We start from the raw sequence: 24,005 nt of genomic DNA on the forward strand, positions 1-24,005 counted from the left end.
GGAGAATCCGAAATGTGTTAAGGGCAACGGGAAAAGCCAAAGAAGGAAGTTAACTGAGTTCTCAGGCACATCCTAAGACACCTACAGCCCCCTCTCCGCCCACTCTTAATTAGCCTAATCCGCACGGCCCAATCCTCCCCGCCGTAACAGCTGTCAGCGGCTCAAGTCCCGCCCCTCCTCCGTCTCGGGCCAATGGCCGAGCCCGAGGCGACTCCCCCGAGAGGGGCGGGATCGGGTTTCGGCCGGTGGGCGGGGCCTCGGCGAGGACCCTGGGCTGGGCGCCTCTGCCGGTTCGTCTACCCTTCCCCGCGGCCGCCTCCTTTCAACCTTGTCCGCCGGTTGGCGCGGTCTCCGTTAGAGCGGCGGCCGCTGCTGTGGTTAGCTGCGGCCCTCTCCCTCCGTCCCCGTCCCACCAGGTCCCGGAGTTGGCCCAGCCATGGCTCTACTCACGGCGGCAGCCCGGCTCCTGGGAGCCAAGGTGAGCGGCGAGAAGGGAGGGAAGCAAGCGCGTCGTCGCGGGGTGGGGCCGAGGCGGCCGCAGGCCCTCCGGCACCCGGGCGCCCTCCGCGCCTTAAAGGGGCCCGGCGCTTGGCCGCCCGCCAGCCCTCCCCGGAGCTCCTAGGCCATGTGCGGCGCTGCCCTTCCTCCCGGCGCCGGCCTGCAGCCCTCGGCGGCCGGGGCCCGGCCTGACTGTCAGATCCTAGGCGGGAGGGAGGGAGGGAGGAGGGATGCGTGGTCCCGGCAGAAGGGCCGGGGAGAAGAGGTGTGGCGTGCCGCGGGAGTTAGGGGAAGAATTGTTTGCAGGGGCAGCGGGGGTGGGGGGGCGGGGGTGAGCCAAGGTGCTCACTCTTGTTACCGGGCCAGAGCTGCAGCCGGGGCTAATTTGGGGCTCTGCTTTGTGGAGTGAGTCCTGTCAGGACCTGTTTGGTTTTTTTTTTTTTTTTCCTCATTGTAATTGCAGCCTTGAAGTGACCCGGCCGGGTCAGTTTTGCTAGAGGAGTAGAGCCCCCAGCTCCCCTTTGTCCTTGGGACTCTTGCACTTACTGTATATAGGAGGAGCTTGGGTAGGGTGTGGCATTTCTGTTAAACCTGCTGATAGAGTATCGCATAGGACTCCAGCAAGAACCAGAAAGGTTGTGCCACCAAGCTGCAGGCCAATAAATGAAGACGGGCAAGAGGAGTAGCACCAACCAAGGTCACATGACCAATTCTACTACTAAGTTGTGCGGGTTTTGCTGTTCATCTTAAGTCTCCTCTCACCAGAAGTACTTCCTCTTAATTCCCTGGGGCCCTTTAAGTTGGACATTTTTTTTGCCTTTCAAATCCAGAAATTCAAGTCCAAGTAATGATAACTCTAATTTCAGGTGATCTACTTTGGACTCTGCATAACTCGGCCCTTTAAACAGACCCAGCTGTGCTGAGGGAATCTCAGCCCTCTAATCCAAGTGGGGACAGCCCCACAAAATGACCTTGGCTTCTGTAAAGAACTTAGTTTTTTTTCTCTTCAGTGGACAGCTTGAAGCTGAGTGTGCCTGGAGGAAAGAAAAGACTTGGAATGGTTTTGACTCGCTGTGTGTAATTCATAGTTGTCAGGTACCACAAAACCTGTAGGATTTATCTTGGGGTACTTCTGAGCACCCAGAAACAAGGTAGAGACTGCTTATTTGGTAGATACTTGTCTGTCTTGGCTGTTGCTACTCCGGCTGCCAGGGAACTGGGTAAGGAATCCTCTTGGGAAATGAAGCAAGTTCTAGACAGTGTTTTGGCAGAATAGTGGACCTATAATTAGATCATTTCAGAGCTGCTAACCCAGACCAGATAGTCTTAACACAACTGAACTTGAAAAAGCCTTTAGATTTACCTTGAGTTTATCTTGCCAGTTAAGGTCCTAGGAAATCTCAGAATGTTTTGGGGATGACTGCTGTCGGATCCTGGAAACCTTAGAAATCTTTTGGTCAAGTATTTGCCTAGCATGCATGAATTTCAGTTTGCCTTGCATTGAGTGTGATGGTAATACCTGTCATCCCAGCACTTGGGAAGTGGAGACAGGAGCTGCATAGTGAGTTTGAAGCCATCCTGAACTACATGATACCCTGCCTCCATTCAGAAAAGGGGTAAAGTTTACTCTTAAAATCAGCAAAGCTCGAGCTGGCTGGTGGTGGCACATGCCTTTAATCCCAGCACTTGGGAGGCAGAGGCAGGTGAATCTGTGTGAGTTGGAGTTCAGCCTGGTCTACAGAGTGAATTCCAGGACAGCCAGGACTGTTTCACAGAGAAACCCTGTCTCAAAAAATAAAAAATAAATAAATAAATAAACAGCAAAGCCCAGAAGCAGAGCTTGGTGGCTCTCAACTGTAAAACAAACACTGGGAGCTTCGGCAGGAGGATCATTACAAATTCAAGGTCAACCTGGGCTGCACACAGAAGAAGTTCATTAAGCTTGAACTCCAAGGGTAAGTGCTTTGCTGTGCAAGCATAAGGACCTGAGTTCCTATCCCTACCTCGTAGACAGACTTCTTGTGGGCTGCCAGCTCACAAAAAAAGGACACAGGCTTATTATTAATTATAAAAGTTTGGCCTATAGCTTAGGCTTGTCCCACTAGCTCTTATAGCTTAAATTAAGCCATATCTTCTAATCTGCATTCTTTTATGTGGCTCAGTTACCTTTACTCTGTACTGCCCATCTTGCTTCCTCCTTCTTCTTCCCAGAACTCTCTGTCCAGAAGTCCCTGCTATACCTCCTACCTAGCTATTGGCTGTTTAGCTTTTTATTAAATCAATCACAGTATCACAGTGTAAAAGAATATTACCTCCACCTAAAACCCATGTTTGGGTACATGTGCCTATAACCCTCAATGCTGGGTGTGCGGGAGCTTGGAGACAGATGGGAACTCCGGGTCTAGATTGCCAGTCAATCTAGCAGAAGTGGGTTTGAATGAGAGACTATTAAAAATATTAATAAGGTGAAGGCCAGTAGAGGAAGACACCTAAAGTCACTCTTTGACACACATGGAGAGAGAACAACCACATTGAAACAAAAACACGAACAGAAAAAACTCAAAGCCTGACACAATTCAGGAGTGGAGTTTTGAGAGTCTGTAGTGCCACTGCAGTTCTGAGGGTCCTTTCATTATTATCAGCACAGTTCTTACCTGCCTGAGCTCTCTGAATTAGCCTCCAGTTTGATTAGTCATTGGTAATAAATCTTTACTTCTTAATATTAAAAGAGGCTTTATTAAGAAAGTAAGTGGGGCATTGGTGGCGAGTGCCTTTAGTCCCAGCACTTGGGAGGTGGAGACAGGCAGGTCTATGAGTTTGAGGCCAGGCTGGTCTACAGAGCAAGTTCCAGGACCTACCCAGAGAAACCCTGTCTCGAAAAACAAAAAAATAAAAAGTAAAAATAAGGAGATAATACCTCAGTGATAGAATGATTGCCTTGAATGTGCAAGACCCAAGGTTTATAAACCTCCAGAGAGAGTATGTGTGTTCTGGAATTACCTCACTAATGCAGCTAAAGAAGCTGAGGTGGGAAGGTAGGAAGCTCTCGTATTCCCAAAGTTTCAGGTCAGTCAGGAACTACATAATGAGACTGGTAAAAGAAAAAAAGAAAAGAAAAACCAATTAGAAAAAATTGAGAGGAGAGAGATGGCTCAGCAGTTAAGAGCACTGACTAATGTTCCAGAGGACCAGGGTTCAATTCCCAGGCCATCCCGTGTCTGATCATGCCAGGATTTATTTTAAAAAAAGAAAAAGAAAGAAAAATTCATTTTTTACCCCCCTCCCAAAAAAAATTCTATCAAGACCTATAGATAAGTAGATCTTGGCCAGGAGGTTGTAGTTTATGCCTATCCATACTTGAGCTGGTTTGGTCCTGGTGTTTCACAGGTGGTCGGGTTTGTAGTTAGGCTAGGAATTGGAATAGGACCATTGGGTCACCTTTAGGCTTTTGAAGTCAACGTGCTTAATCAGCCCTATCTACAAGGAATATTGTTTTCTTTTAAGACAATCTCGTCATGTAGCCCAGTCTGACCAAGAACTTTTTCTGTCTCTCTCTCTGTCTCTCTGGTTTTTTGTTTTGTTTAGTTTAGCTTTTTGAGACAGGGTTTCTCTGTATCCCTAGCTGTTCTGGAACTCATGCTATAGTTCCAGACTGGCCTTGAATTCAAAGAGATCCTCCTGCCTCTGTCTCCTGAATGCTTGGGATTAAGGCGTGCTCCACCACCGCCTGGCAAAGAGATCCGCCTGCCTCTGTCTCCTGAATGTTTGGGATTAAGGCGTGCTCCACCACCGCCTGGCAAAGAGATCCGCCTGCCTCTGTCTCCTGAATGCTTGGGATTAAGGCGTGCTCCACCACCGCCTGGCAAGACCTCTTTCTTGATCCCCATTGTGTCTGTCCCAGGTGCTGGAGTTGCAGGCTTGCACCATCTCATCCATCCTGAAGGGAATTTTGTATCAGTGAGAATTACTTCTCTAGGTTAGAATGTTAGAACTTTGAAAAGATCAGTGCAGTTTTACATTAACAGTGACTTACAGAATGCCTTCACTACCCATTCTCTATAAGCCCTAGTCAGAAATTAATTTTTTTTTTTTTTGGTTTTTCGAGACATGGTTTCTCTGTGTAGCTTTGTGCCTTTCCTGGAACTCAGTTGGTAGCCCAGGCTGGCCTCGAACTCACAGAGATCCACCTGGCTCTGCCTCCCGAGTGCTGGGATTAAAGGCGTGCACCACCACCGCCCGGCAATCAGAAATTAATCTCAACAAAACAATAATTTTTCTCCTGTGAAATAGGCTTAACACCCAACACTTTTGAAGGCAAGGCTCTGATCTCTGTGGTTACCTTCCTTGATCAAATGGAGCTTTACCTTGTGGGCTAAGTCTGTCTGTTCCTACTGGGCTTTAAATTGGGAGCAGGTGAGTGTGAAGTCATAGGCATAGACAGGTAGTCAGGACAGAAGTGTGGTCAGTGACATTGAGAAGGATCGATGGCATTCTGGTTTTTAGAATCTGAGCAGACTTGGATCTCAGCTAACGCCACACAGTGAGTTCTTGTGCCTTATGTCAGTGCTTTTGGGGAAAGAAAAAAAAAGAATAGGGTGTGAGTTTTGAAGCGGTGAGGTGGCTCTGCGGTGTGTTCTTAGCACCTGCCTATTCTTCTCAGCTGCCCAGTTTCCTGGGCGTTGTAACCTGGGTGCTTGATCAGATTGTGATCTGAAGCAGTGGGATGGAATCTGACAGTTTATAGTTTTTGGACTGATGATGTGTGATGCTGGGATTATAGGCGTGACCCGCCACACCCAGCTTTATTTTTTTCTTATGATTTAGAGAAGGATTCTTGTAAAACCTAGAGCAGAGTGTTAGGAGCTAAAGCTTGTTAAAAAAAAAAAAAAATCTAGCAGAAGTGAGGAAATCATTTAGTATTTCCAAGAGAGTGTTGAGGTGACAAGCCATTGCATGGACTGTATATGTGATAATTTGTGTCTGGGATGTCAGGAAAGTTGGTGTGAGTTGATCTTTTTTCTCCTTCCACAAATTCAGATCATCAGGCTTGGCAGCAAGTGCTTTTACCTGCTGGACCTTCTCACCAGCCCAGGCATAAATTTCTAAATTAAAATTAATAAAAGTTAATACATTAAAAAATAATAAATTGGCTGGGCGGTGGTGGCGCACGCCTTTAAACCCAGCACTCGGGAGGCAGAGCCAGGCGGATCTCTGTGAGTTCGAGGCCAGCCTGGACTACCAAGTGAGTTCCAGGAAAGGCGCAAAGCTACACAGAGAAACCCTGTCTCGAAAAACCAAAAAAAAAAAAAAATAATAATAATAATAAATTGAATCTGGAAAGATGTGGAATCAGTTAAGAGCATGAACTATTGTAGAAGACCTGAGTTTGGTTCCCAGCACCCACATTGGGTGGCTTTACAATTGCCTTTACCTCCAGCTCCAGGGGATCCTATGCCCTCTCTGGCCTTTTTGGGCACCTGCACACACATGGCATACTCAGACACATAAAAGGAATCTTTAAAAATAAATTTTATAGCTACGCATGTTGGCCATTTCCTTAACTGCATCATTCTGGAGGCAGAGGCACATGGATCTCTGTGAGTTTGAGGCCAGCCAAAGCTATATAGTGACACCCTGTTGCACACACACAATTTTAAAAATACTTAATAAGATAAGCAAACTTATAAAAAACAGTATGGGCGTCTACTGAAACAAAAAGTCCTTTTCTGAGGTTTGAATTGTATCTTTTATGGTCTTCCTGTCTGAATAATGAGTGGAACGGTAGGCAACAGGACCAGTTAGAAAGCAACAAGCAGGAGCCAGCAAGATAGCTCAGCAGGCAAAGGCAGTTGGCCACCAAGCCTTATAATCACTCCAGTCCCACATGTTGGAAAGAGAACCAGTTCTGTAATTTGTTCTCTGTCCTCCACACCAAAGCCATGGTGTGTGTGTGTGTGTGTGTGTGTGTGTGTGTGTGTGTGTTTCTGTCTGTGTCACTCAAGCACTTAAATAATAATACTGTAATTGAAAAAAATTTTAAGGCTGGGTGATGGTGGTGTATGCCTTTAATCCCAGCACTCGGGAGGCAGAGCCAGGCAGATCTCTGTGAGTTTGAGGCCAGCCTGGTCTACAGAGTGAGATCCAGGACAGGCACCAAAACTACACAGGGAAACCCTGCCTCAAAAAACAAAACAAAAACAAAAACAAACAAAAAAAATTTAAAGGAAAATGACAGGTAGAATTATTAAGAGAATTCCTGTTGGTATAAGGGGGTCAGAGTATGAGCTCTGGACTACTGTGCTGGGCTGTAAGTGGCCTGACCGAACACCGCAGGCTGACTTCCAGCATGACCATTGTGGAACACAGGCTTTTAATGGCTTTGGTTCTCTGACCTGGTTCTGGAAAGAGAGGATTCTTTGTCCTAGACCAATTTTTTTGTTGTTGTTGTTGTGAAGTTTTTTTGATTTTTCTTTTATTTCCTTTTGAGTTCCTCTGAAACAGGGTCCCATGTAACTGAAGGCAGGCTTTAAATTACTGAAGGAGGCAGGCTCCTTCTGCCTCCTAGGGCCTAAGATTATAAATGTGCACCACCATGACAGGCCTTCATTCCTTAATTATTTTTGAGATTGAAATGCTAAGGAGACAAGTGTCTTTATTTATTTTTGAGACAGTTTCACGATGTAGCCCTGGCTGTTCTAGAATTTGATGTGTGGACCAGCCTATCCTCAAACTCACAGAGATCCATCTGCCTCTGTCTCCAGTGCTAGAGTTAAAGGTGAGCCCCACTGCTTTCTGCCTGGTTTATTTCACTTCAAGTATGTTTGTGAGAGCAGTGGCCTCACCTCCCCAGAGAGCTAGAGCTGCAGGGATTGTGAGCTGTCCAGCACTGGTGTTAGGAATGGAACTCTCTGGTAAGACACTCTTAATCACTCTGCCATCTCTCCTGCTCCATCGTTTTTTTTTAGGTAAGCTCTCACTCGGTATGCCTGGCTGATCTGGAACTCACTGTATAGATCAAGCTGGCCTCGAATCCTCAGACCTGCCTGCGAGTTAAAGACATGCGCCTCCACTCCTGGCTTTATTTAGGTTTTTTTTTTTTTTTTTTTTTTTTTTTTGAGATGGGGTTTCTCTATGTAACAGCCCTAGCTACCCTGGAACTTTCTTTTGTAGAACAGGCTGGCCCTGAACTCACAGAGATCCGCCTGCCTCTGCCTCCTGAGTGCTGGGATTAAAGGCGTGCGCCACCAGCGCCCAGCCCAAGTTTTTTTTTTCTTAATACAAGTAGTTCTTTCTGCATCCAAAGCCTCTGTAGCTCAGGATTTCTCCTGCTGGCTATGGGCGAATCTGCTGGTGTTGTGTTTGCATCTGTCTCGCTCTGTCATCTGCTGCTGACGACAGTGTCTTGTTAAGATCAGGGTGATTTCTCCCAAGGCTCTTTGTTTTGTTTTCTGTGTGTAGGTGTTTTATCTGTGCGCTGTGAACATGCCTGGTGTCTGAAGAGGCTAAAAGGTGGCAGTGGATACCCTGGAACTGGAGTTACTGACAGTTGGGAGCCACCATGTGGGTGCTGGGAATTGAACCCAGGCCCTCTTAACCACTGAACCATCTTTCCATCACCACCACTACCTAGCTTTCTGTTTGTTTATTTGTTTGTTTGTTTGTTTTTTAAGACAGGGTCTGTGTATCCCTGACTGCCTTGGAACTCTGTATAGACCAGACTGGTCTCAAACTCACAGAGCTATGCCTGCCTCTTACGAGTGCTGGAATTAAAGGCTTTTGACATTATGTCTGGCCTCTCTCTCAAGTTTTTAATGTTGGAATTCCTGGGAATGTAGGATGATGGGCCTAGGATGGATAGCAAAGAAAAATTGTCTTCTCCCCTGTAAAAGAGAACCCTTCATAGAAATTAGTAAGATGAGAAGGGTAAGAGTGTAACAGCCGTGTTCAGTGGTTATCCAGATATTCCTGAAGTAGTTCACTGATACTGACAATTTGCCCACTGTCCTGATTTATTAGCAGAATATTCTTAAGTACTATAGAAAAGGTTTTTGAAGCATTACCTGCATAGAACTCATTGGTCTTTTTCTCTTATAGTCCTGTAAGGTAGAAGCGGTTTTATATTTTTTTGGTGTCTGCACCTTTGAGAATCATAATGTACTTCCATCAATAATAGCAAACTCACTGGGCAAGGTACCTTGTACCTGCAGTCCCAGCTGTCGTGGGACCAAGACAGGAGGACCCAGGCCAGCTTGGGCTATATAGTGGGACCTTGTCTCAGAAATTAAACAAGCCAGATGTAGTTATTCAGGTGTAAAACAAGCACATCTGTAATCCCAGCTCTCAGGAGTCAACATGGGGAGCATTGATTCAAAGCCAGCCTGTGCTACATGAGATCTTGTCTCAAAAAATAAATAAAATGCAGAGCTCTGTGAGTTCAAAGCCAGCCTGGTCTACAAAGTGAGTTCCAGGACAGCCAGAGCTGTTACACAGAGAAACCCTGTCTCAAAAAAGAGGGAAAAAAAAAACCCGCAATAAATAAATAGAATGAGCAAGTACAAGGCAGCAGCCTGTGAGGTTTGGAAAAGCCTGTCAATGATTATGGTACTTCCACTTTCCCCTGTAGGGAATCCTGGCTGTCAGCCATTATTCACCAAGCTTTAGAGGCTCTCTGGCTCTCCCCATGAAGGAACTGACCTATTGAGTGAAGCAGCTGCCTGGCTCACCTGACAGCTGCTGGTCAATGAGGTGACTATTGTGGCAAGCAACCAGAAGCCAGAGTCGCTGCTGCCACAGCTCCAGGGGTGGGGAGGAGCTGGGAGGTAGACAGTCCAAAGTGGTCAGTGAGTACAGTCTGAGCATAATGCCGAAGGCCATTCTGCAGCTTGCTGTGGAATTCACTGGGTAGCTGAGTGGAGGCATTTGTGGCTTGGATGTCACTGTTCTCAAACACCTCCTATTTAGAGCTGCTGGTGGAGATTTTAGGGGTTTAGGCAGGAGTATTGGACACGAGTTCCAGGTTAGCGTGATTGTATACAGAGTTCCAGAATACCCTTGATTGTAGTGTCTCAAAAAAACCTGTGATCCCAGCACCCTGGTAGAAAGCAGAAAGATCAGGAGTTTGAGGCCAGCCTTGGCTACATAGTGAGTTCAGGAACAATCTGTACCATAGGTGATCCTGTCTCAAAAAAGGTAAAAATGATATCCCTCCCCAAAAATAGGAAGTTGAAGGTTTTATTTCCTGTTTTCTTGCTAAAGGAAATTAGCCATTCACCCTTTCCTAGGGTCTGACTGATTCTTCTTGTGATGCAAGAGTTTTGACACTTGGTGGTATGTTATAGCCAACACATTTCTCTGTTTTTCTTCCTTTCTTTTTCCCCCTTCTTTTGACATAGGGTCTCACATAGCTCAGGTAGCCTCAGACTGGATATGGTATGTAGCTGAGACTGATTTTGAATTCCTAGGCCTGTGTCCATGATGCCTGACTCTTTCCTTTTTTCAAAAACATAGTTTCACTCTGTAGTCCAGGCTAGCCTGGAACTTGAATCTTCCTGCTTCAGCCTTTATAGTGCTGGGATTACAAGCATGTCACCACCATGCCATACAAGACCAGTGCATTTTTAAGAAACAAGTATTAAATTTATTACCTATGCACAAGTCAGTGTCCTACATGCTTTAAATTTATGTAAATGAGTGATTTCTGAGCTACAGGTACAGCCGCCATGCCTGTTTTATTGTCACTGTTTTTCTTTTTCTTTTTTTTATAGCAGCCTATATTTTTACAAGATACTAGGTATGGACTAGAAATGCATTTAACATACGTATGTTAAAACATTCTGAAAAGAACTTACAGGTTACATTTATTTGATAACAAAATGCCTAGTGACTTAACAAAATACAATTTAGTATTGATACCTGGCTTTTATGAGGGTGCTGGAGACTTGGGCTTGGTCTTTATGCTTGCAGAGTAAGCACTCTTGCCCACTGAGCCGTCTCCCACAACCTAAAATTGGCCTTTTGTTACCATTTTAGAGATTTGAAGTGAGACTGTTGTGTTGGGTGTCATAGCCAAGTAACAGGATGAAAATGGCAGACCTGTAGTTAGGACTTCTGAGGGGTTTGTGTTTGTTTGTTTGATGTAAACTAGATTGAAATTAGGTCTGAGATCCAAGTCTGAATTTCCATTAATGTGTTTATTTATTTAATTTTGGGACGTAGTCTCTTTGTGCTGAAAACTGGGCTCATGCAGCTGAGGGTGATCTTACTCTGATTCTCAAGCCTCTGCCTTCTGGGTGCTGGGGTCATAGGCTGCATCACTGTGTAAAGTGTATGGAGTGGTGTGGGGGGCGCCCAAGGCCTCGTGCATGTTAGACAAGTGCTTGCGTTACATCCCCATACTCCTTATTTTACTTTTTGATTTTTTAAAATTATTTTTTTGTGTGTGAGTATTTTGCCTGCATGTATGACTGTGTACCATCTGTACCTGATGCCTGTGGAAGCCAGAAGAGGGCATTAGATCTCCTAGAACTAGAGTTACAGACAGTTGTGAGCTGCAGTGCTGGGAACTCAGGTCCTCCAGGAGAGCAGCCAGTGCTCCCTCTGGCTTGCTGAGCCATCCCTCTGGCCTCCGCCGCTGCTTTGTTGTTTTTTAGGCATGTCTCACTCTGTAGACTTAGGCTAGCCTAGAAGCTGTGATCCTACTGCCTCTGTGTCCCAAGTGCTGGATTACAGGTAAGTACCACCACATCAAGTATTTATTCTGTGTTCTTTGTGATTAAAATGGTTCTAACTTGAATTTTTCCTTTATCATTTTGAATAGTTTGTTAGTCAAGGTTTAGAGAGTCAGTAAGATTACTGTGTACAGTGTACATAGATAATATATAAAGATGCCAGGAGTGAGCTGGGTGGCTGCAGTGGTGCATGCTTTTAATCCCAGCACTCAGGAGGCAGAGCCAGGAGGATCTCTTGAGTTCGAGGCCAGCCTGGTCTATGGAGCAAGATCCAGGACAGGTACCAAAGCTACACAGGGAAACCCTGTCTTGGAAAAAAAAAGAAAAGAAAAGAAAAGAAAAGAAAATGCCAGGAGTGTGGTGGCACAAGCCTTTATAACCCAGAACTTGGGAGGCAAAGACAAGCTAATCTCTGAGTTCAAGGCCAGCCAGAGCTACATGAAGATACCTTGTCCAAAAAGGAAAAAATAAAAATTTGTTTGTGTATCTGTATATGTGTGCATGCTAACAGTTATAGAAGCAAGTAGGATACCTGGAAGAGTGGCAGTATGTTTCAGTTCAAGTCCATAAGCCTGAGTACCTGAGAAATGCCAGTATCTTGTCAGTCGTGGTGTTCAAAGGCAGAGGAAGTGTCTGTCAGTCTTGGTGTTCAAAGGCAGAAGAACTGCTAGTGTCTGTCAGTTATGGTGTTCAAAGGAAGAGGTCTGGTGTCTGTGTTTGGAGAAAAGTATTTCCTAGCTGGGAGTGACAGGAGACTGATTTACCTTTTCTGGTTTTGCTCAGAGGCCCCTGCTGATGAGGTTCATATGCAGGGGTGTGTCTTTCCACTTAGTCCACTCATACTCACATTCAGAAGAGATTACTTCTGGAAACACCTTTACTCTGGGTATTTTTTAATATTCTCAAGCGGACACCTAAAACAGATGTCACACATAGTGTCCAGGGTGACTTACTGCCTTTAAATCCTCTATTTCTTTGACTTTCCTTTTTCTTGTAATTTTTAATTTTATATGTATGGGTATTTTGTTTGCATGTGTGCCCAAGCATCACTTGCATGCCTGGAACCTTCGGGGGCTAGAAGTGGGCTGGATTCCCCAGAACTGGAGTTATGGGGTGGTTGTGAGCTGCCGCTTGGGTGCTATCCCTCTAGCTCTTCTTCCACTCCTGGTCTTAAGTAGTTGTTGGTTAGTTGCTTCTTTGTAGATATTCTATGTGCTTTTAAAACCAGAAGGGGCCGGGCGGTGGTGGCGCACGCCTTTAATCCCAGCACTCGGGAGGCAGAGCCAGGCGGATCTCTGTGAGTTCGAGGCCAGCCTGGTCTCCAAAGCGAGTTCCAGGAAAGGCGCAAAGCTACACAGAGAAACCCTGTCTCGAAAAACCAAAAAAAAAAAAAAAAAAAAAAAAAACCAGAAGGGATGATCAGGTTAGATAATCCTTACCTATTCCTCTTTCCAGGGGCAAGACAACATGCTTGAAGTTTGCATCAGTTGAGATTAGCATCTTTGTAATCCCATCTGCTTGCTCCTTTCTGATTCTCTGGAAAATAAAATAAGCCAGAAGGGTTAGAAATCCTATTGTGAAAGGCTGCCCCTGCCTCCAGGCTGTCCTAGATTGGACAGGTTGAGTGATGCTAGAAGACTAGGTGATGGAGATACCTTAGCAGCAGTAGTAATCGGCCAGTTTTCTGGGCAGCCACTCACAAATATTGACAATTAAATCTGGATGGACTAAATGCTGTATATAACAACTATGTTGTCCAGGAACCCAGGTGTATGAAAGAAACTGTTTTGTTTTGGTTTGGTTTTTGGTTTCACGAGACAGGGTTTCTCTGTGTAGCTTTGCGCCTGTCCTGGAACTCACTCTGTAGACCAGGCTGGCCTCGAACTCACAGAGATCCGCCTGGCTCTGCCTCCCGAGTGCTGGGATTAAAGGCGTGCGCCGCCGCCGCCTAGCGAGAGAAACTCTTAAAGGAATACTAGTGATAGTGTGGGTATGAGCAGCAGGTTTCTGCCAGGCTATTTATGGCCTGGTAAAACTTGATGCCAGAAGTCCTAAAAGGTGAAAATGGAGAGGCAGTCAAGTCACTGCAACTTCTTGATGCAAAGGAGGGAAGGGTGTTGATAAGGATTTTGTCTTCATCTCTTTGCAGAATTCATCCTGCCTTGTTTTTGCTGTCCGTCATGCCAGTTCTTCCACGGTAAGATCTGGCAAGGAGTACAGAATCCAGCAGTCTGACTCAGGGTAGAGTGTTCGGCAACTACTTGCCTTGCTATCTTAAGTCTGTTGGAATTAGCCAGTAATTGTTATTGTTACGATTATTATTACTACTGTTTTCAGAAATATTTTTTTAATTTTATGTGCATTGGTGTTTTGCCTGCATGTATGTCTGTGTGAAGGTGTTGGATCCCCTGGAAATGGAGTTACAGACTGGTGTGAGCTACCATGTGGGTGCTGGGAATTGAACCCTGGTCCTGGAAGAGCAGCCAGTGCTCTTAACCACTGAGCCATCTCTTCAGCCCCTTAAGAAATAATTTATCGAGTGGAATAGTAATGTGGAAATAGCAAGTGTTCCCTCCCCTCTTTATTTTTTGTAATGCTGAGCATTAAACCCAGGGCTTCACACATACTAGGCAAGTTCTTTGCCACCAGACCATACACATAACCCCTAGATGAAATAAAAGTTACTGCTAAAGTTTGTTTGTTTGTTTTTTAATTCCTAATGCAGGGTCTTATATAGCTCTTTTATTAAATTCCTGAGACAGGGTGGCCTCTTGAGTACTAGGATTATAGGCATGCACCCACCATTCTTGACTTTTTTATCATTAATTAAGTGAACATCACTGTCCATATCCAGGACATTTTCATCTCTGCAAAATGAAGCTCTGCATTCCCTCCTCCCCATTCCTGGCAGACAGAGAAATGATAACAGGCAGTCTTCACATACCTTCTTTACAGTAGGAAGCCCTGTATGTTTTCCTATCACTTAACCCTTCTATTTTCTCTTTCTAGAATTTGAAAGATGTACTGAGCAATCTGATACCTAAGGAGCAGGCCAGAATTAAAGCCTTCAGACAGCAACATGGGAAGACAGTGGTGGGCCAAATCACTGTGGACATGGTAAGGCCTGTGTCTTAGATGGGAACAGTAGCCCAGGAATGTATGCCACACAGTTACCATTTTCTTTACTGGTGGTTCAGAAGTATTCTATTCAGTACAATGAAATGTTGGGATTTATGGTATTCATTAGAGAATAGTTCTTTTCTGCAAATTTAATAATTAAGCCTAACCTTATTCACCTATGACAAAGATACATGTAGTTTCTGGTTCTGTTCCCAGCTCTTTAGTTAGGGCTGGACTGTCTTTTGATTGTTGTGGCAGCCATCCAGTTAAACTATAGTCCCAGTAAATCCTCTGTACAGCCTTAGGATAACTTCCTCAGCCATAGGAGTTTGAGCAACTCAGCTAACAATTTTTAGTCATTGCCACCTTCCTTTGCCCATAATAGATCTAATTCCGTTTAACTCAGCATAGGGAATGTGGAGGGGGTTAAGAACGGTCAGGAGAAGAAATACAATGCAGTTAAGAAAAGGCAGCCAAGGCTGGAACACTAAAGAAACAGTAGTGACGTGGGGCAAGCGTCCATTCCCTGCACCAGCAGACCTTGATAACACGCTGGTTTAGTTCTAGAAATCAACCCCCAGAAGCTGCCTCCTGAGTGTATCTTGCAAGTAAGAAAGTAAATGTCTTCTCTGAGCTCCATGGTCTGAGCCACTCTGATTGGTCACAACCTCTTTCCTTTAGATGTATGGTGGCATGAGAGGCATGAAAGGACTTGTGTATGAAACATCAGTTCTTGATCCTGATGAGGTAAGACACCATCATCCGTCAGTGATTGCCAGTGGGTTCTGACCATACAAACCAGTTTGGAAACTAACGCACAGTGCAGAGAAGAACACTTTTCTCCTCAGAACATCTGAGTATAGAGTAAGGGAACAAAGGCAGAAGTAGATATTTGAAGAATTAATATTTGAAAGTACTAGGGTTTTGTTTTGTTTTGGTTCTTGGTTTTTGTTTGTTTTTTTTTAAGTAAGTCTTACCCTTGGCTGGCCTGGAACTTACGGTATACACCACATTGGCCTTGAACTCATGGCATGTGCCCCCTCCCCCTTTTTTAATTAAAAAAAAAAAGACACATATATGGGGCTAGAGAGGTGGCTTAGCAGTTAAGACATACTACACCCACACACTCATGTGCACACACAATTAAAAGTAAGAAAAATATCCAGATATGGGGGCCCGCATCTTTAATCCTAACGCTGGGGAGGCAGAGGCTGGTTGATCTCTATGAGTTCAAGGCCACCCTGGTCTTCATAGTGAATGACAGGACTACATAGACATACTCTATCTCAAAAAAATAAATAGATTTTTTTTTTTTTTTTTTGGTTTTTTTGAGACAGGGTTTCTCTGTGTAGCTTTGCGCCTCTCCTGGAACTCACTTGGTAGCCCAGCCTGGCCTTGAACTCTCAGAGATCCGCCTGCCTCTGCCTCCCGAGTGCTGGGATTAAAGGCGTGCGCCACCACCGCCCGGCTAAATAGATTTTTTTTTTTAAGTAAGTGAATATATATAAGATATTTTTTTTTCTTTTTTGTGTTTGTTTTTGGGTTATTTTGTTGTGGGTTTTTTGGGGAGGGGGTTCAAGACAGGGTTTCTCTGTACGTTTTGTTTTTTGTGAGACAGGGTTTCTCTGTGTAGCCCTGGCTGTCCTGGAACTCACTCTGTAGACCAAGCTGGCCTCGAACTCAGAGATCCACCTGCCTCTGCCTCCAGAGTGCTGGGATTAAAGGTGTGCACCACCATGCCTGGCTTTTTTTGTTTTGTTTTGGTTTAGTGTGTGTGTGTGTGTGTGTGTGTGTGTGTATATATATATATATATATATATATATAATATTTTTTAATAAATACTTCTACTTTGTGTGTGCATGTTCACGTGTGTGCCCAGGTACAAGTGCCACATTGTAAGTGTGGAGGTCAGAGGACAACTTGTGGGAGTCATTTCTCTTGCGTCACTGTGTGAGTCCCAGGATCAAACTCAGGCCATCAGGCTGAGTGTCAAGTGTGTTTACCCACTGAGTGTCTGACATGATTAGGACCAGTCTGTTTTATGATGGAGGACAGATTAATAATTTGGTTGTAATTCTCACTCTTCTTTCTCAAGGGCATCCGTTTCCGAGGCTATAGTATCCCTGAATGCCAGAAACTGCTGCCTAAGGCTAAGGGTGGGGAAGAACCCCTACCTGAGGGCTTATTTTGGCTGCTGGTCACTGGAAAGATGCCAACAGAGGGACAGGTATGGTCAACACTGGCCCTTCCCATTCCCTGTCCTTGCCTTTCTCTAGTCTTCAACATTGACTCCTCATCTCCCCGTAGCTAGAGTTTATGGCTTGCTTTGAGAAGGAATCAGCGGGGTCTGAGTGGATCTCCTTTTTCACAGGTGTCTTGGCTCTCACAAGAATGGGCAAAGAGGGCCGCTCTGCCTTCTCATGTGGTCACCATGCTGGACAACTTTCCGACTAATCTGCACCCCATGTCTCAGCTCAGTGCAGCCATCACAGCCCTCAACAGTGAGAGTAACTTTGCCCGGGCATATGCAGAGGGGATCAACCGGACCAAGTACTGGGAGGTAGGAAAGCTAAGTGGGGTGACTTCTGAGTTACTCCAGGAACCCACTTCACAAACTGTGACCCCGAGTTAGTCCCCAACACTAAAGCAAAAATTCACTGTAAGATGGTAACTTGTTTCTTTTCCTGTGTGTTTTTCCTCCCATCTTGTTTCTGTGTGGTTTGTGCACTCACACAGCGTGTGACGGTCAGAAGACAGCTTACAGGAACCCGACTTCTCCTCACACAGTGTGTCATAGGGTGCCAGGCGTCAGACTCAGTGTGTCCACCGAGCCGCCTCCCAGCCCCAAACAAGGAGCCTTTCCATGACCCCTTAGAATTTGGGTGAACGATAGCTAATCACAGTAGTCCAGGAGGACTGAGGCCAGTCACACTCTGGGTGAGACCACCCGAGATGCTGCTGGGAGAGCAAAGGTGGCTGGCAGCCTGCGTGTGAGACCCTGAAACAGATTCTGTTTTCTGAAAATGAGAAGTGACCTCACTAGTTTAAATCCTGTTGTTGGGGTGTTGTCCAGTGCGCAGCACCGTACACAGCACACACTATACCATCCTTTTCCAGTCCCACACACACCTCAAAGTACAAATTATGTAGCTAGGTTTAAGAGGATCCCATTTGCGTGTGGTGTGTGTGTTCCTAAATAGGTAAATATAACCTGCTCAGTCTGTGTGATGTTACTTGTGTTTTCAATAACCAGTTAGTGTACTCTTCTTGGGGTATCTTTTTCAAGATTTATTTTTTACGTAATATGGGTGTTTTGTCTGCAAGTGTGTCTATGCACCACACGCATGTAGTGTATGTGGAGGCCAGAAGAGGGCATTCGATCCTCTGAAACTGGAGTTATAGATCATCATTAGCTACCATGTTGGGTGCTGGGAACTGAGCCTGAGTCTCTGCAAGAACAAGTGCTCTTGGCTACAGAACCATCTCCCCAGCCCCATGTTTTGGATAAAGTTTTAGGCAAATGCCAGGTATCAAACTCAGGCCTCCTACGTGCTGCACAAGTTTTCTGTCAGAGTATACATGTATCAAATCCTTGCATAATATATCTCGCAAAATACATACCTAAACCTTGAAGCTTTTGCTATAATTGGTCAGTACTGTTTGGCTCTTAACATAGATAATAAATTTTCATTGGAAGATAAAGTATAGAATTAAATTAAACATTAGAATACAGAAATAAAGAATTAATTTTAGAAAATGGGCCAGTGAGATGGTTCAGCAGGTAAAGGCACTTGCACAATCCCAGAATCTCTTCCGTCCCCAGAACCCACATAAGGTGGTAGGGAAGAAGGGGCTTCACAGGGCCGTCCTCTATCTCACTGTGTGCTGTGGCATGTGGAACCCCTGTCCCCTTACATGCATGTTACACACGTACAATAATAATAAATAAAACTTAAAAATTAAAGATGTAAAGATGATATCTTAGCACATTAATTTGGTGTAAATTTACAGTTTCCTGAGAACATCACAACGCAGCACATCAGCGTTCAGATTTTACTTTAATCTTTAGCTGTAGCAGGAATCTTAAAAGTTCTCGCCACTTCCTCAGCTGATCCTGTTTCCTCAGACTGGAAGCCTCTGAGTCCTCATATCCGAATGGGTCTCAGCTGAACTGCCGCTCCAAAGCTTGAAAGCTTAACCAGCCAAATGCTTCTAGTTTCTGGTCCTCACGCCTTATATACCTTTCTGCTTTCTACCACCACTCCCTGGGATTAAAGGCTCACTTTCTGAGATGAAAGGCATGTGTCACCATGCCTGGCCGTTTCCAGTGTGGCCTTGAACTCACAGAGATCCAGACGGATTTCTGCCTCTGTAATGCTAGGATTAAAGGTGTGAGTGCCACCATTTTCTAGCCTTTGTATCTAGTGGCTGTTCTGTCTCTGACCCCAGATAAGTTTATTAGGGTGCACAATATTTTGGGGAACACAATACCACCACACTTAACTGAGTCCTAGGAACCTCAGTTCCTTATCTCTGAGGTGGTTGTTATATGTTCAGGAGGAAGAAAACAGTATTAGAAACCTGGGTTGTAGTAGTCTACTCAGTATATGGTTATTGTTATTCTATTCCTTAATAGACTTTATAACTACCCAGCATACAGCTATCAACCCAGACACACAAACAGTATTGCAGCCTAATAATGCTTTGCAGGTAATTCCTTTTTTTTTTCCTCCATCTTTTCTTCAGTTGATTTATGAAGACTGTATGGACCTGATTGCGAAGCTACCTTGTGTTGCAGCAAAGATCTACCGGAATCTTTACCGGGAAGGCAGCAGCATTGGGGCCATTGATTCTAAGCTGGACTGGTCCCACAATTTCACCAACATGTTAGGCTATACTGATGCACAGTTCACTGAGCTTATGCGTTTGTACCTCACCATCCACAGGTGAGCTAGATTTAGTAATTATACCCCTCAAGTGCCTGGATTGATGGGAAACTCTTTGTTTTGGTTTGGTTTTTAGGTTTTGGGTTTTTTGTTTGTTTGAGACAGGATCTTTCTACATAGCCCTGGATGTCCTTGAACTCACTATGTAGATCAGGCTGGCCTCAAACTCAGAAAGATCCTCCTGCCTGTCTCCCAAGTGCCAGGATTAAGGGCGTGTGCCACCATGCCCAGCAATGGGGGGTAGGGGTACATTAAAATGCTCCTTAATGTTATTATCTGGAACAGATGGTCTGTAGCAAAGGGGTAGAAACACCTTGTAGGGATTGAAACTAGGCAAGAAATAAGGAAGAAAAGCTGAAAGGCTTAGGGACGTTGCTTGTGATTGGGAAAAAGATAAGCTGCTCACATGAGGCAGTCCATCAGCTTTCCAGGAGCTCCCTCTTCTGGTTGTCATTATTCAGTTGGGGGGAGGTAGCTGAGAATATGTAGCCCAGGAAGAGTATTTGCCTAATGCGTGCTTTGAGCTCCGTCTTTGATCCTAACAGTGGAAGTGTAGGGTGAATAGTGGGCATGGAGAGAGGGAGTAGGTGCCAGCTGGCAGGCTCCAGGGTGTTGGGAGCCCATGAGGCCAAGATGTGACAGAAGAAAAGCAGGGTCTGTGCTTCACAACCAGCCTTTTCTTTCTCCGACTCTGCCTTCTATCCCCACAGTGACCATGAGGGTGGTAATGTAAGTGCCCACACAAGCCACCTGGTGGGCAGTGCCCTTTCAGACCCTTACCTATCCTTTGCAGCAGCCATGAATGGGCTGGCAGGGCCTCTACATGGACTAGCAAATCAGGTAAGACTAGGCTTTCCCTGTTCTGTGTTTTTACCCACATGCTCTGCCCCTTATCTTGACATTCTTTCCTTGGCATGTACATTGACATTCTTCTTCCCCACCCGAACCCTGACATACAGGAAGTGCTCGTCTGGCTAACACAGTTACAGAAGGAAGTTGGCAAAGATGTGTCAGACGAGAAGTTACGAGACTACATCTGGAATACACTCAATTCAGGACGGGTAAGCAATCAGGAAAAGAGACTGAGACCCAGACACTGCAACTTGAAAGAAAATTCCAGGCCATCGAGACCTTGTCTCAAGGGAAAAAATAAAATAAAAGAATAAAAGCTGTCCCTGCATTAATTAGTCAGAAACCTGCCTTTTCTATTGTTTCCCTTGTGGATTTAATTTTTTTTTTTATGTGTGATGCTTGGGCTTGAACCCAGCATCTTCTGGCTAGCCGGGTGCTCTGCCACTGAACTGAACTGTGTCCCCAGCCCTTGCTTTTTTTTTTTTTTTTTTTTGAGACAGGGTTTCACTGAATTACCCAGGCTGAATTTGAGCCACCAGGACCAAATTACCCTGAGGGTGAAGAGGAAAAGTTCTACCTGAATATGCCAATTCTGTAATTTTTTCCACCCTTTACAGGTTGTCCCAGGATATGGTCATGCAGTACTAAGGAAGACTGACCCCCGATATTCCTGTCAGAGAGAGTTTGCTCTGAAACATCTGCCTAATGACCCCATGTTTAAGCTGGTTGCTCAGCTCTACAAGATTGTGCCCAATATCCTCTTAGAGCAGGGGAAGGCCAAGAACCCTTGGCCCAACGTGGATGCTCATAGTGGGGTGCTGCTCCAGGTGAGTCCTTTCTCTCATACTTCCCGCTCGCTTGCACTGCTGTTTTGTTCTTTGCTGTGCACAAAATCTCCCCTAACCAGAACAAGGGCGTGGAACCCAAAGCCTCATGCGTGGCCTTTTATTGAGAGGTCTTACTCAGTAGTCTTGAGTGGCTTGGAACTCCATGTAGATCAGCTTGACCTTGAACTCAGATCCGCTGCCTCTGCCTCCCAAGTTCTTTGAATGAAGATATATATGCACCACCAGGCCTGGCACTTTTTCTAGTTAATTGGTGGTAAATGTGTGTGTGTGTGTGTGTGTGTCTGTGTGTGTGTGTCTGTCTGTGTCTGTCTGTGTATCTGTGTGTCTGTGTGTGCATGTGTGTCTGTGTGTGTGCGCGTGTGTCTGTGTGTATCTGTGTGTGTCTGTGAGTGTGTGTGTGCGTGTGTGTCTGTGTGCGTGTGTGTGTGTGTGTGTGTGTGTGTGTGTGTGTGTGTGTGTGTGTGCTGACATCTGTGGGTGCCAGAGGTGATATCAGGTGTCTGCTTTCTATCTTACTTTTGGAGACAGGGTCTCTTACTGAACCTGGAGTTCATTGATTTCCACTCATCAGTAACAAGCTCAAGGGTCCTCCTGCTTCCAGGATTTCAGGCACAGGCCGCTACACCCCGACTTACATGTGCATGCTGGGAATCTGAACTCAGATCCTCAGTCTTGAAAGGCAAACCGTCTACAAACCAAGCTGTTCTTGGCCTCTGACCTTAAGCTTTTGATCTCTTGCCTCAGCCTCTTAAGTAGATAGACTTTCAGGTCTGCAACACCAGCTCTGCTAGAGTAAGGAGTCTTCTACGGCCTCCCTCACAGAGCCTTTGATATAGTTGCTCACGGCAGGGACGGATTACAGTTGCTGTACTTCTCCTAATGTTCCTTCTGTCTAAGGCTGAGTGGACCAAGACTGGATAAAGGGGGGAAATGAAGTCTCTAAGGTCCTTGTTGCCATGGACTTGTGTATGCCACCGTCTCTGGCTTTTAACAAAGCCTTTTCTTCTCTTCTACCTTAACAGTACTATGGCATGACGGAGATGAACTACTACACAGTCCTGTTTGGCGTGTCGAGGGCACTGGGTGTGCTGGCACAACTCATCTGGAGCAGAGCCCTAGGCTTACCTCTAGAAAGGCCCAAGTCCATGAGCACGGATGGCCTGATGAAGTTTGTGGACTCCAAGTCAGGGTAGAATGGGAGGTTGGGGAAAATGACTATGAGAAAATGAGGAAGCTTACAAATAAAGTATAATTTTGTTTTGTTTCAGGGGCCTTTAAGACTTAAGATTAAACTGTATCTGAGGCACTGAAAATACATTTGAAGTTAAAATATAAATTAAGAGTTAAAAGATGAAAAGCGACCCCTTCTTCCCTCCCCAGCTCACTTCCCTACCTGGTAGGAGTTGTCCACCAACTGTAGGATGACCAGGACTAATGCATGAGGTCAGGGTTAGATCTGGCTACCCACCATCTCTGGAGTGAGAGTCTGGCTCCTCCTCTTTAGGTCAAAGCAGGTTACAGAAAAGCTGCAGTCACCCTGTGAAGCTTTTGCTTCTACTCCACCAGCCCTCTAAACCACTGAGGCCAGGGCCAGGATCCTTTTGTTACCATAGGAATCATGTGGGATTATCAGCTGTGTCCGATCCTTGGGCCTTTTCCTGTGTATGCAAGCAGCCTCCTAGCAGCAAGATCTACTGGTTAGCGGGAAACTTTGGCAACTTTTATGCTATGGTCGGGTGACCATAAACGGCATGGTATTTATTGTTACTGGTACCCAGCATTTGATTCTATTTCTCTTTTTAAATTATACCATTAACATTAAAGTCTGGGAGTGTTCTGTTTCCTTCCAGGCTTCCTACACCTGCTGTGCCTCAGCTGAGGATGCTCTGGGTCTCCCTGTCCTAGCCTCTGCTAGGGTCCTGTTAGCAGGTCTTGATCTGTGGTCTTCCCAGTCATTTGGCTTTATCAGTACTTAATGTGAACTAGGCCTTTTACTTCCATGGAACATAAGCCACTCTCTTTTAACCTTGTTTTTTCCTGTTAATATGCTCTGGCACACAGAACAAGGGCTCAGGAATGACCAGCCCCTTCATGGTCTGGTCCCAGAGGTTCTAGCTTTCTTTTTGAACAGAAAAATGACTTGCAATTGAATATAGTTCCCTTTGAATATCAGTTGGACTAGGTCTGAGGGAATTCAAAACAGTGAGCCTTCTTCTCATCCCCTGCGCCAAGGACATGTCCTTTTATTTATCGATGTCTTTCTCTTGCTCTTTCCTTAAGAGCTCACAGTATGGTGTTTATTTTAGCAGCCCCAATTTGCACAGATTTTCAGTGACTCAGAATGCTCTACTGCCTTTTCTTTGAGAAAGGGTTGAGATACACTCCTGTTGTGCCCCCTCCTTACCCCAAAACTCCTGCCTGTGTTTGTGTGGAACCCAAACCCCAGCACCACACTGCTGAGATGGACACACTGTAAACCCCTGGGTAACTGTTAAGTCATGATGCAGACTTCAGGTTGTTCTGTATAAAATGAAAAATAATAAATGTTTTTATTAACAATGCTTGAGCTTGCTATTGCATAAGGCCTGAAAGAATCATTATGAGGTGAGGGATGTGGTTAGGAAGGTCCAAACTAGTAGGTGGTCAGTGATTCTGTGTATTCCTTTTACTTCAGGAGTTAGACATTGAGGGGGAAGGCTGATTTCCAAAGAGGTTAGGAAGTCCTCTACCTTTAACCCCCATCCCTCCTGATTTGGAAAGACTCTGACAGAGACCTCACGAGTACTTGCCTGACTAATCCAGGAGCTGGTCTAGCCCACTGGGTGAAAGGAACAAGAACCGTACCAAGGACAGATGGAGGAGGACTGCTAGATCCAAACCTAGGCCCTAGAGGGTGCTTGTAGCTAGTGTCTCACCTTTATCACTTCCCTTAAGGAGGCCCCCCCAAATAAGGGGTGGTTCTGGGGGGCAGTAGATATAGGGGAGGTCTAGGACACATGAATCTGTCCTGAGA

General features: G+C 45.3%; 1 protein-coding gene and 1 non-coding gene across 2 annotated transcripts; both read left to right on the forward strand.

The window, feature by feature from the left end:
- The first annotated feature begins 258 nt into the window (after positions 1–258).
- Cs (citrate synthase) lies at positions 259–23,553 on the forward strand. The gene is made up of 11 exons (XM_052753646.1): positions 259–478; positions 13,375–13,422; positions 14,235–14,342; positions 15,027–15,092; positions 16,442–16,573; positions 16,718–16,906; positions 19,093–19,292; positions 20,003–20,132; positions 20,252–20,353; positions 20,762–20,971; positions 22,015–23,553. Exons 1-11 carry the CDS (start codon positions 437–439, stop codon positions 22,183–22,185), a joined length of 1,398 nt encoding a protein of 465 aa, XP_052609606.1. The 5' UTR covers positions 259–436; the 3' UTR covers positions 22,186–23,553.
- On the forward strand, positions 12,642–12,758 carry LOC128120140 (U8 small nucleolar RNA). Its single transcript, XR_008221785.1, has one exon. It is a non-coding gene; the product is annotated as a U8 small nucleolar RNA (small nucleolar RNA).
- Positions 23,554–24,005: the final 452 nt, after the last annotated feature.

The sequence above is a fragment of the Peromyscus californicus genome, unplaced genomic scaffold (genome assembly GCF_007827085.1).
Source record: "Peromyscus californicus insignis strain IS unplaced genomic scaffold, ASM782708v3 Scaffold_24__1_contigs__length_46423439, whole genome shotgun sequence".
In the NCBI taxonomy this organism is placed as follows: domain Eukaryota; kingdom Metazoa; phylum Chordata; class Mammalia; order Rodentia; family Cricetidae; genus Peromyscus; species Peromyscus californicus.